The sequence below is a fragment of the Strix uralensis genome, chromosome 1 (assembly GCF_047716275.1).
Source record: "Strix uralensis isolate ZFMK-TIS-50842 chromosome 1, bStrUra1, whole genome shotgun sequence".
NCBI classification, from domain to species: domain Eukaryota; kingdom Metazoa; phylum Chordata; class Aves; order Strigiformes; family Strigidae; genus Strix; species Strix uralensis.
Window position 1 is genome coordinate 66,861,033 of NC_133972.1, and position 13,072 is coordinate 66,874,104.

At 41.1% G+C, this 13,072-nt stretch overlaps 1 protein-coding gene across 4 annotated transcripts in view; it reads right to left on the bottom strand.

Annotated features, from left to right (window-relative positions):
- The window catches only part of CRHR2 (corticotropin releasing hormone receptor 2), a 159,957-nt gene that overhangs the window by 106,181 nt on the left and 40,704 nt on the right, over positions 1-13,072 (bottom strand). For 2 of the 4 annotated variants that reach the window (XM_074892621.1, XM_074892629.1), the window contains exon 3: positions 4,595-4,714. In XM_074892621.1, the coding sequence (XP_074748722.1) occupies positions 4,595-4,714 (120 nt within the window). Of the gene's footprint in view, positions 1-4,594; positions 4,715-4,857; positions 5,354-13,072 lie in introns of those variants that run through there. The other 2 variants (XM_074892655.1, XM_074892637.1) reach the window with 2 other exon arrangements.

The following is a 13,072-nucleotide window of genomic DNA, read 5'->3' on the forward strand; positions in this document are numbered from 1 at the left end:
GTCTTAAGAGTATCTGCAACACCTATATGTGGCCTTGAAGATAAAATACAAACCTACACAAGGCCTGGGCCCTCTGAAACAGGAACTAGACACAAGGCAAAACACCCCTGGACATAATGGCACTAGCACTTCTGCATGGGCTACTGAACTAATCCGTACCTTTAGACTGAGCTCAGTAACTCTCTAGGCTTCATTCCCTGTAGCAAAAAGAGCTCCATTAACTTGTATTACAGCTTAGGTACTTAAATTAGCTGTTGATACCTACATGGCAATACCTAGATATTTGTGTCTTAATTTGCAAGCTGGAGGCTTTCCAGTGCTTCCATCTCCTGCCTGCATCCAGCACAAACCAAACTGAGCAGCCCCTGACGGACAGGGCTCACCATAGAATACCTCTCTGCTGCACTGGCTGTTGTAGACAAACTCAAATCAGGCAGCTAGGGCTACCAGAATCAACGCTTACTGTCCATCAGATGAACATCTAATCCTGGCTGCACATGGCGATTTATATGGAAAGGAAAGAGCTAAAGTAGACATACTTTAGCCTGTAACATGAGATAAGTACTTACATACATGCATGACCACGTTTTTGCAAGCAGCAAAAAGTCTCATCACTGCCCATTTGCTGAATTAAACAAGCTTCAGGATATCCTAATAAGTGAATTAATCTCTTTCCTAAAACAAGAATAAAAGCTTCACACTGTCAAAGCATAAACACATCTAGAGGGCAGCAATGATATTGTCATTTTTAGCTAAATATAGAACCTGAGCAGAGACAAGTGCACAGCCACACACTGCATCAACACATACATTTTCCCCTTCTCTTTTTTTTTTTTTCCTTTGAGAATAATACACAAGTTCTGCTGCAAAATTGCTAAGTTGTAAGTGGATGGCATCATTTTCAGATCCTTGGTCGAAGAACATTTTGCCTATATTCACAAATCATACTGCAGGGTAACCAGATCTTGATTTGTCAGCACGATTTTATTTCCCAAATAAAGAGGCAAGGAAAAAAAATCACCAAAATAACAAAGTGTCAGAGATGAAAAATACTCACAGACTGACAGACTTTGTTTTACGAATACAGCTGAAACTTATCTGAGTCACTCAGAATTCCCAAGAGACACACAGCAACACAGACACAGGCACAAAATCACCACGGAAATTTTTTGCAGTTAGAATGGAAATATTTTATGCAAACAGTTTATTCTATAGTGGCAAACAGGAGGGGATTTTTTATGCATCTTGTTCTTGTTCTTAAGTTTTTTTGACTCAAATACTCTTTCATTAAATGTTGCTGGCATATCGCAGAGTTTGATAGCATTCTCCACCCAAGCACTCAGGGGTTCTAGTTAGAGCGACAACCAAAGCATGATAGTTGACAGGATGGATACCAAGGCAGGGTAGGTCCATCCAAAGCCTTTGGTGAGCTGATCTGTGGTGATGTGAACTACTTGTCGCATTTTGTCTTGAATTCCATGCACTACATGCACAGAGACTACAATAAGGCACAGAAATAGCCCCATGAGTACCAGAACTCGGGCAGCCTGGTTTTGCATGGATCCGCATCTTGTGCTTGACTGAATCTGGTATAAGTTTTTCATACAGTTTGGGCACTTCCAAGTCTGGATTTTCTAGTGTCTACAATGCAAATGCTTTCATTTATGGGGAATGCTACTGGGTTCATTCCTTCCAGCTGATGAGCTACTTTTACGAAACTGGTAGAAACTTGGAATCTTTGAGAGCTTCATTTCTAAAAACAAAAAATAGGCACTGAAATTGATCCAAAAGTTTTATATACATTAGAATGAGAAATATACTCACAGCCGTACAAAACCAAACTAAAGATACACTATAGTTCCTATAGTAGCTTGCAAACACGGGATGCATGACAGTAGAATAAATAGCTGAGTTATGACCTAGAACTGTATAAGCCCTTAGCAGAAGAAAGGCATTGCACAGTGCTTTTTCTAAACTTGTCTGATTTCTCTCTCAAAGCAATTCAGTACAATATTACACACTATCATTTCTCCCTTTACCTCACCAAAATGCAAAACAAAACAGGATAAAACTACACTACATATCCTAGGCAGAAATCTTACGTTGATTCAAGCCATCTCCTGATCAAACCTTCACTTTGCAGCTGGATTATTCACCTCTGAAATTTGCAAGATCCATTTCCCATTTTGTATCAGTTTTCTGTCATTATTTTATTATCTGCATGAGGTCCAGAGTCTAGGTTTTAAGCGCACTGAGTCTCATTACAAATGGCCCTCTAGTCAGCCCACAAACTCACTTGGTGAAATCATGCCAGTAAAAGTAGTCAGACCGTGTTAGCATTTGGCCTTTGCAAACTTTGGACATGTTCTGCATGTACTAATTGCCACATGTTTCAAACCACAAAAGAGATTTTACCTCTGTATTCGAATATTAACCTGCTGTCCTACAGCTTTCCCAAGCTTTAATCACCAGCTACCATCGCCCAAGAAGCTACTGATTTTACAGGTTGACTCAAATCTCAGTGTAGTCCTTCCCTTCCTTTTCTGCGCCACAACTTGGAGGAGCTACACACATGGAAGAGTGTAAGATCAACCGAAAGACACCTAGAGTGGCTTCAGTGTACTTTAGTTCTCTGTTGCAAGCTACATATGCTACCACATCTGCGCACCAGTATGCCCTACAAATCTGTCCTGCAAACATGCATTTTCTCAATGTGACTACTCACATTTTCTGTTGAAAGGAGAAAAATTTCCACTTCCCCAGACTATGACAAAATAATCCTTCAGCATGTCAATAATACATTTTCATCAGTCTTTAATTTCATTAACATGCCATTGTTTTAAGAGCAATGAATTTAAGAAAATTTATTAGCACTGTAATACAAGCATTAGCCACCATTGTGAAGAAGACGAGCAAGGAAGAACTTTAAATCAGGTCATTGATGAACTATTGAAAGTATTAATAGAGTTTATCAAAATAAAATGGAGTATTCAAGATTTTTTTCCTCCCATGCACAGGAAAAGCATTTAAATTCTCTCCACTGTGTTTCTTATATAAATAAGGAATTATCCTTAGTGCATTTCTTTTTTTTTTTCCTTCTCCTCTCATTCCTTTTGGAGAAACAAGGCAGTGGAAATACTGACATCCCCACCAAATGTAAAAAAAAAGCCATACTACTCTGAGGTACCTTTTCTATGGCTGTTCTTTTAGGGTTCATTCTGATACATTTGCTCTTGTCTGAGCTGTCCTTAATCCTCAGAAATTTTCTTCTGATCTCAACTGAGGCTGTAAAGGTAGTGGACTACCTGCTGTAATCAAAGACAGAGTAACCCATCCCTTTGCATGTTCCCACCCATTTTATTGCAAAGAGCACAGGTCACTGAACACAGGGTTTGAGGATGATGTTGCAGTACTCTGCGGTAACTACCTTACTCTGTTAAAAGTCAAGGATGACAGAAGCTGGTCCCTAAGAACAAATCTGGAAGAGGGCTTTGTTTTGCATAGCAAATACACAGAACTTTTGCCTAGTTACCAGACCCTTGACACCTAGAGCTGGGGAAAGAATAAATTCACTTTCAATAAGATAAAAAATAAGGTCTAAGATGACAGGGTCATTCTTTTATGGAACTTATTGAGAATGCTGGCCCCACAAAATTAACAATACCTGAAAATTAGACTACTAACACCCCAGCAACAATTCAGAGTGAAACACAGAATGAAATATCCCCATAGACAAAAGCACACCAAGCAGTCTGAGAAAATCAGTGACAAACAAGTGGGTACACATATTTGGAACTAATATGTTAAAAACTCTTAATGAAAAGTCCAAACAGTATTGAACAGATAAGGAAAAGGAAAAGGAAATGAGTGCCTGCATTCGACAGCCTGAATAATAAATTTTTAGTGAGTCATCATGATTGTTTACCTCTAAGACTAAAGCATCAGTTCTAAGAGATTTCTAAGGAGCCCCCATGCTCCCTCGCTTTGAATATTATTTGCCTCATAATATCCTCTGTTTCCCTTACAGTAATGATGCAGCCATTCCAGCCTCATAAGCCAACCACTGATGAAGTTATTAAACAGATTCCAGACCTCAGCCTTCTGTTTGTTAGATACAACTTTCAGCCCAGTTTGTCCCCCTGTTCACACAGACAGGCTCTCGAAGGGAGAGTCCTTTCGAAATACAGTTCTTAGGTGTTAAGACTAAGTACTTCACAAGCCAAAGGACCTTTAATTATCCAAATGCTGAAGCACTGCTACAAATACATTCAGCTATATATATCTACACATGAACAAACACACAAAGCACAGTATACTCTCCTTAGATTGCAGAGGATATTTTTGCCCAGATCTACCTAAATACACAAGTAAAAAGGAGTCAAGTGTCCAAAAGTCTGTGCTTTTGAGCAATTTGCATCATTCCAGACAGGAATTTTGAACATACAGGCTGGAATGTGGAGGAAATGTTGATTCCCAGGCAAACATTTTCTTTTTTTCTTTTTTTTTTTTTTTGTAAATGGAAAATATATTTTGGGTCTCCCCAGGCGCCTTCTCAACACCAGATCTGTGGGAGAAAGAAAGGAGTAGTACTTACTTGTGGTGTTGTATTTGATCCCATTGAAGAACTCGGGGCAGGGTCTCTCTACTAGTTCCCCCGCAGAGGTTCTGGGCCAGCAGGTCCCGATCTGATCAGTGGTGGCATTGCAGTACGGACCTTTTGCGTTAAAAAAGGGAGACAGAAAGGGAAAAAGAAGCAGTTGAGAAAGCACAAAAGCGACACACTTTGCATCACAAAGCAAACCGAATCTTAGCACTTATAGAGCTTTTCCGAGCCCTGCGCTAGGTAATGTTTCCTACCATCAAAGCTCAGGAAAGGGATAGAGGAACTCTCTAAAAAAGTCTCTTGTAAACGATCCAGGAGGCTGCAGTTGACATCAAATTCTTCTAAGATGAACTGAGATATGGTCACATCCATTACTCCCCCCGAGACTGCTGGACTGGATCAGGCTTCTTCCCCCTTTTCTGTTTCTTTTTTTTTTGGTTTTTTTTTTGTCCCCTCTCCTTTCTTCCTCTCTGGAAACAAATGAACATCAAGCTGCGGACACCCTGCAATCTCGTGTGTGTGAGCCTCTCTTCCTCCCAGCGTGCTGACAACTTGGCTGAGAGTCTGCGTCTGGCTGTGCAGTTCAATCCTCCAAGCTTTTCTTTGCTTTAAAACAGCAGCTCAGGAACCAATGGGATCACACTGAGCCCAGAGTAAGGGGCTTGCGTCTCTTAGCCAGCTTCCCTGGTCTAGCAGCTCTCCAGTGCCGCCTCACATTGCCAGACTGTTGTATTGCTTTCTCTCCCTCCCTCTTCTCACTCTCTCACACACACGCACAAGCACACACGCGCACACACACACACAGACTGTTTTATTGTTAGCTTCGGGGATGAGCGCTTTTGCAAAAATACTCGCTGTAAATTAGAGCCAGAGAGAAAAGGAAAATCCATCAGATGAGTATAACTCCTCTGGCTTTTTGTGAAGGAAAGCAATTCCTGCCTTTACTGTGTGGAACTGATGATGAGCAGAGATGCTTGGACAGGGAGGGGTAAGAAGGGACCCAGTCCAGTAGCTGTAGTACTGGATCCTGAGCAGGCCTTTCTCAAGAAGAGAAATAATAAAAGGTGGGCTGAGGGAGATGGTCTGATAGAAAGGAAGGCATCAGAACAAAGGAATCTGGAGTAACCACCCACAGGAGAGGCAGAGTGGGGAGAGTGAGAGAAGGGTTGGGAAACCAGCCTGGGAGAAGCAAGGCACAGAGGCAACACATCTTTCAGCTACTCATGCAGTGGAGCAGTGCAAGGCACAGAGAGCAGAGGACAGCTTTGGAGTGAAGGATAGATCATTCAGGGGACAAGAAAGAAAAGAAAGGCCACTCTCCCATTTTCCAGTGGTAGCAAGGAGCAAGCATTTCAGAAAGGATGAGCACCCAGACTCATCCAAAGAAGCAAGAGGAAGAGCCTCTAAGCAAGGAAACCATGATGTGGGGAGAGAGAGAAGAGCAAAGGGCTTGAAAAACTGAGGTCATTATGGAACAGGATGAGAAAGGTCTGGGGTAGGGGAAAGATGAGAAGAAGTTTGGAGGGAGCTGACTAGATGGTTGGTCATCTTTTGGGAAATCAAAGGTCAGTACAATGGGAACTGGGTGACGTTCTGCCCCCTGGGACATGCTGGAGAGCAGCTTAAACCTAACCAGCCTTTCTGACTTGCTACATCAGGATATACAGAAATCTTTACAAAAGTTGCTAAGGAGGATTATCTAGGATCACAGATTCAGAAGGGTCTTAGGAAGCAAATAGAAAACTGACTTGTAAGGCAGCAAAGCAAGGTCAGTATATATGCTAGAAGCAGAGATGAATGCAAAAAGAGAAGGCAAGGACAATAAAAAAGCTTTGACAGAAAGAAAGATCCATAAATGAACTTTTGTTTACAATCTGTGTTCACAGCTTTAGGTCAGACATGGTGCTTACACTGAGTTCGATGCAGTGGTATAGGATTTCCTATAACATCTATCTCCCACCCTGCAATAGCCTGGACTTTCCCTTTACCCATTTAAGATTGAAGGGCTTTATTCTTTACTCTTCAAGGACCAAAAGAATTGTGTTATCCAGTGAAAGGAAAAAGAAAAAAATCATTGCGTTAGAACGACAAATAAATTAACAACATGCACTGATGAGAGAACTAGCCAGGACGCTATTTTGCCATCTGGGAATCTGGAGATTTTTTAACATTTTCAGTTGCAGTGTGGGGAGAAGGAAGGAGTGCCATTGTGGTTTTGGGATGAACATTTTTTGTTTTAAATTTGTAAAAACCCACAAAAACAGTAAATGTCCTGACTTTCTAGGCAGCATGACATTCTGTGGCAGGTGAATGCATCTCTCTGTTTCTCTCTTTGGAGCCACGATCTCCATCTCAAGCAAATGTTCCTAAAATTGCAAGCCTTCTTGCAAAATCTGCAATTCAACAAATTGACCCTTGTCAACACCACCAGATCTCTTTGTGCCATGCATCTCTAATCCCAAAAAGCAGGAGACAAAATTTCATTAGCATCATCCACACAATGTGACCGCCACCAACATACCAGTTGTCTTTAAACAGGGCTTTGAGGAGAAAACCCTACTTTTTGAACTTTCAAGTGAGAGTGATAAAGGGTGCTCTAAACCTCTAAAGCAATTCACAGACATCTATCCCTCAAAGTATCTTCAACTCTACACTTTAAGTTTCTTTGCTTCTTCCTGACAGTGCAGTTGAGTTCAGAAAACTGATTTTTGTTCCTCAAGCAGAGCATCTCAGTGATGGCTTTGAGATCTTCTCAGATGACAGCATTTTTAAGTGCCCAATGACATCACTGAGCCCAGTGGCCATTTCAGTTGAGGGAGAACTGATCAGTGAGTAGGGCACTTGTCCAGTATGCTGATATTTTGGGTTGTTTTTGCTGCCTCTCTGCAGGGGAAAAATCACATCGCCTGACCTGTCTGCCTTGTCTATTTTCTCACACTATTTGTGCAGCACCTACCACACTGGAATCAAAAACTTGGCTGGAGGCTTTGAGTGCTAGTTTCGAGAATTTTTGGAGGAATGCATCAATTAATAAATTACAAAAAGAAAGACAGTATCAAAAAGTAACTGCTTTTAGATTTGTTAAATGTTTCATGTTCCTAAAGCTGCCCTGTATTTTTCAGCATAAACACCTGAAGTTTTTTCAAATGGTTCAAATATTACAGAGTTGAACACTAAGCTGGATTTCATTTCAAAACTGTACTTCATAGTGGTTAACACCTGAAACAACAGTCCTGAATAGAACTAAGTATTTTTTCAAGATTAAGAGAATGATTTCTTCATTTAAGTGAGAAGAGCTAGAAAATCTTAAATCTAAAGTGATTCTTCCCTCCATGTTTTCAGTTCAGCTAACTTTCCAAAATCAGCAGTACGTATCACACAGATAATATTATTGCATTCCATAGTTTTAACAACCAGAAAAACCCACCCCAAAAATAAATATAGAGGTGATGAACAAATGGTATAGGAGTAAATCTGAATGAAAAAAATCATTCCTCAGTCCAAAAATTAGCACCATTATTTAATAATCCCTTCCCAGTTTTAGTATAGTTTCTTGATGAAAAGCTACTTTTGCACTTTCCCTGGGTACAATTAACTAACTACTTAGTGAAAGTTTCCCTCTGGTTGGATCTAGAGAGGTCCTGACCGTGTCAATTTTGACTCATTTGATGTGAAAATGTCACCCTTTATAAAAGAAACAATACAATGAAATTCAATGCAGTTCAATGAAAGATTGACAGAAATATTGTAGCTGCTGACACTGCTGATTCTCTGCTGATGCAGTACCCCTCCATGATCATAGAATAGTTTGAGTTGGAAGAGACCTTTAAAGGTCATCTAGTCGAACACCCCTGCAATGAGCAGAGACATCTTCAACTAGATCAGGTTGCTCCAAGCCCCATCCAGCCTGACCTTGAATGTTTCTAAGGATGGGTCATCTACCACCTCTCTGGGCAACCTGTTCCAGGGTTTCAACACCCTCATCGTAAAAAATCTCTTCTTATATCTAGTCTGAATCTACCCTCTTTTAGTTTAAAACCATTACTCCTTGTCCTATCACAACAGGCCCTGCTAAAAAGTCTGTCCCCATTTTTCTTATAAGCTCCCTTTAAGTACACGAAGGCTGCAGTAAGGTCTCCCCAGAGACTTCTCCAGGCTGAACAACCCCAACTTTCTCAGCCTTTTTTCATAGGAGAGGTCTCCCATCCTTCTGACCATTTTTGTGGTCTCCTCTGGACCCACTCCAACAGATCCATGTCTCTCCTGTGCTGAGGACCCCAGAGCTGGACGCAGTACTCCAGGTGGGGTCTCACCACATTGGAGTAGAGGGGTAATCACCTCCTTCAACCTGCTGGCCACACTTCTCTTGATGCAGCCCAGAATATTGTTGGCCTTTTGGCTTGCGAGTGCACATTGCTGGCTCATGTCCAGCTTTTCATCCACCAGTATGCCCAAGTCCTTCTCTACAGGGCTGCTCTCAATCGCTTCATCCCCCAGCCTGTATTGATACTGGGGGTTGGCCAGCTGCAGGACCTTGTATTTGGCCTTTCTGAACCTCATGAGGTTCACACAGGCCCACTTCTCAAGCTTGTCTCATGCATATGCACAACCAATCTGTGTAAGAACATCTGAATATGCAAGGTTATGGAAGTGAACAAAGCAGACAAACATGTAAACACATACACAGCTCAGTAAGCCTCTTTTACAGAAGAGATATCAGAAAGTGGTCTATAGCTCTTCTAGTAAAGGAATGAGCTCTGCTTCTAAATGGGATACAGTATTCCCTGGTAGTGGAAATCTTTGTATGCCAGCCCTTGCACCACTGTGACACAGCTTGTTTCTCAATCTCCAACCCAACCCAACTCACAATTGGTAGAATTAGCCAGAGGATAGCTTTTAGTTTGCCCCACTAACAGTGACTAACAAGGATGACAAGCTGTTCAACCAGTAACACCAAAAATCAGCTCTATGCAGGCTCAGGCAGCCAATACATGTGTTTGTGTGGGGTGGCAGTACCTTCAGAACCAGTTGACTGCTCCTTGGTTGTGTCTGCTAGAAGCACCTCTTCTCCTCAGACACTCAAGCTCCACAAAACCAAGAGATCACTGTGTTTTTCAGTACCCAAGATGGGGCGGGGGGGGGGGGGAGGGGGGGAAGAAAAGTACCAGTTCTCTGCTCATTTCCCTTCCTCAGAGAAAGAAAAGCCCACTGTACCTCATCCAGCCTTCTTTTCCCACTACAGTGACTGTATTATCACCCAGGTTCCCCATCCACTGATGTGAAGAGCTCATGCTTTCCAGGCACAATAGTCACCCATATCTTCTGGTATGCAACACAAATCTTAGGACAAGAAATGCACATCATTCGTCAAACAACCTGGTTACACCAATACCCTTCTTACTTCAGTTCCGTTGGCTTTCAGGAATTTACCTCACCAATATGAAGTATCACATGGAGTCATGGTCCAAAGTATTGGCTCTTTAGGACTCTTTCTTTTAATCCAAGGAATTCCGCATCCATACTTGTCATATAACATTATAAATCAGTGTGTTAACACAGTCATGGATCTGTGTTTGGAGCATGAGATAAGCAAGACAGCTACATATCCAAATAACTGATTCAAAAGGGTGCTAATGGTCTACAAACCAAGTACAATGCCTTCTGGTTGAACCTCATTTTGTCTGACCCTTACGGAGTTAATGCAGGTTCATGTGAAACGCCATGAACACTTTGTGATGTTCATCACATCCTCAGTGAGGGAAAGACTCCGGTACATCTCGAATCTCTCTATCCTGGTTTTGATAGGAAAATGGCAGACAGAGAGAAAGATGAAGGAGAAGGAGGAGAAGGATTAAAAAACACCCCTCTCATTTGTAGAAATGAAGTCTTTAAATTGCTAGAGGACAATCAAGAGGCAGACAGGGTCATCAATGAATTGCTCATAAAGCCCAGCTGCTCTAGTTTGGAGTTTAGTGTCTACCTCTACATTTTTGTTACCTTTAAATATGAGGCAGGAGGGTTTCAAATGGCACAATAATTTTTTTCTCATCTTTCCTTTTCCTGTTTCAAAAATGTCCCCCCAGTAATTCTTAATTATTGCAATGACCTTCCATCATCTGACTTTAAAGTTAGTGGGACTGTTCAGCTATGTAAGGAATGCAAGACCATGCACTTTAAGGAAGGTACGAATTTACCAGAGTGGCTTCTGAACCATAAATCTGAAGGTCCTCCTTCTCAACATGCACTGCAAAACTGATCTGGCTGAACTTTCAAATGCAGTGACAACATGACCATTACCTGGTAAAATATTTATATTTCCTTCTCATTCCAGGTATGCTGGCAATGAATGTAAATGCAATTTTCAGAGTGGGAACAGGACAGCCTCATACCATATGGAGCAAGACAATTCAAGCAGCAAGAGATTGATGACAGCTTAAAAATCTTCACAGACCGTACACCTCTAGAACTACCATAGGAATGTCATATATGGCTATCTTCTCTGTCACACCACGCTACGGCTTCTGACAATGAATCTACTCGGCTACATGAGTAGACTTAAAGGAAACCACTTCTCAAATTGAATATTACACTTCTTATCAAAATCTGGTCCTTACTGCATGTACTTGAGATTTACACAGAATGTGCGGAGTTGCAAATTGTTGTATGTGGAGAGGGATATCAGACACAGATAAATACAGATCTTTGTTTCAGTTGATCGACTCACTTGTTTGAAACAGGAGACATCCTTTATTGCTAGAGATGAAGTATGACTGTAGTAAGCAAAGATAAAATTCAAAAATGCAGGTCTGTGGTGATGAATCTTTGCAGCATCATTGATGTTAGAAAATATTTACCATGGATGTAAAAAGAATCAACAGCATAAATAAAAAATGGCTTGTAGCCAGGCATTAATATATTTCTTTCAGCACATTAATACACTTGTCATTCTCTACAGCTATAAAACCTGTACAAGTGAATCATGTTACATGAGACAAATGATGAGACATTGCAGGAAGATTATAAGAACACACAAAAGAACCAACCTTGACACAATCATAAACTGACAGTGTTAGTTTATAGCGAGGTGTTTTGGATGAATGTGCAGACCATCATCTACCATATAAGAGCACAGAAACAGTCACTCCAGAATAACTGTGATTTTATACGTGGTCAAATTCAGGGTCAGTGCTTCACGGACATAGAATAACACAAAGGACCCATTTTATATATTTATTTATGCCTGGCAACAGCCCAGTCCTCTGTTTACAGCATAAACAAATATAAAAAAAATGGGGGTTAGGTCACATCTCAACAAATGAACCATGACCATGTGGCTCATTAGTCCCACTTTCTTTGTTATGTATAATGGGACCATTGCCAAATAAGACATATAGAATCAGGGGTCTTGCCCTGCTCTCCTCCTTATAACACATTAGGTAACAGGATTTCTTGTTGCCCTGTCTTCAGGACATGCCAGTCAAGCTTTTGCTCTCCCTGTCTCCCACTCTGCTTCGTTGTGCTGACTTTCAGTGCATTCTGGGAAGATCTGAGTAGTAATCCCATATGGTCTTAAACTGTGAGGAAACACAGAAAGAAAAGGTAGAGGGTAATAAAATGTTCAGAAGTGAATCCCCATTTCCTCTGAAAACATACAGACACTGCATGATAACTGACTTTGAAATATCACATAGCTCAGAAAGCAGAGAATAAGATAGAAGTAACATATGATCATGTTGCCCTGTATGTCATCTCTGATAATGACCAAAATCATGTGCTTCAGAAAATTATTTAGCCCATCAACAAAACCAGCCTGCTCCAAATTACCATGATCTAATTAATAGGGCATCGTAAGCAACCTTAACATATGCAGTAGGAGAATTAATTCTTTGAGTTATGGGTCTTGCTTTCATTGCCCAGCATGCAGCATTGTAGCTACAGTATTGTAACTCATAGTTTTAAACCATCCAACTCGTATTTGCTTGGTTTTTTGAGAAGCGTCAGCAGTCTGGCTTTGAGACCCTGGGCTAGTGACTTATGTACTCCTTTGGGCATCTCTGCCCAACCCAGGTATAAAATCCAGGACTTGTAACAGATTCAAACACTGCAGAGTTGCCAGCTCTCAGATTCAGATTGTTTCAACTCTGCTTTTCATGAGTTATCTAAGATGCCATTAGAGCCAAGGAGGATCTAGATTTTGATTCAACTGCCCAAAAATACATGTCCAGCACCATCTGAGGTACTCTAGCATATCTGAGATAGACACATGAGGCTGACAGATAAACATAGGACCTAGGGAAGACCTCCCACTTCTGAAGCAGCAGCTGGAGGCCAGGCATTTTGTCTTCAAGCATCTCAAATGTTCTGGGACACCCATATCTAGGCAACCAAATACAGCCTCAGATATCCATTGATTATAAAGGCTGATCAGATCTTACTTGAAGGTATGTATGCATGGTCACATAATCTTGA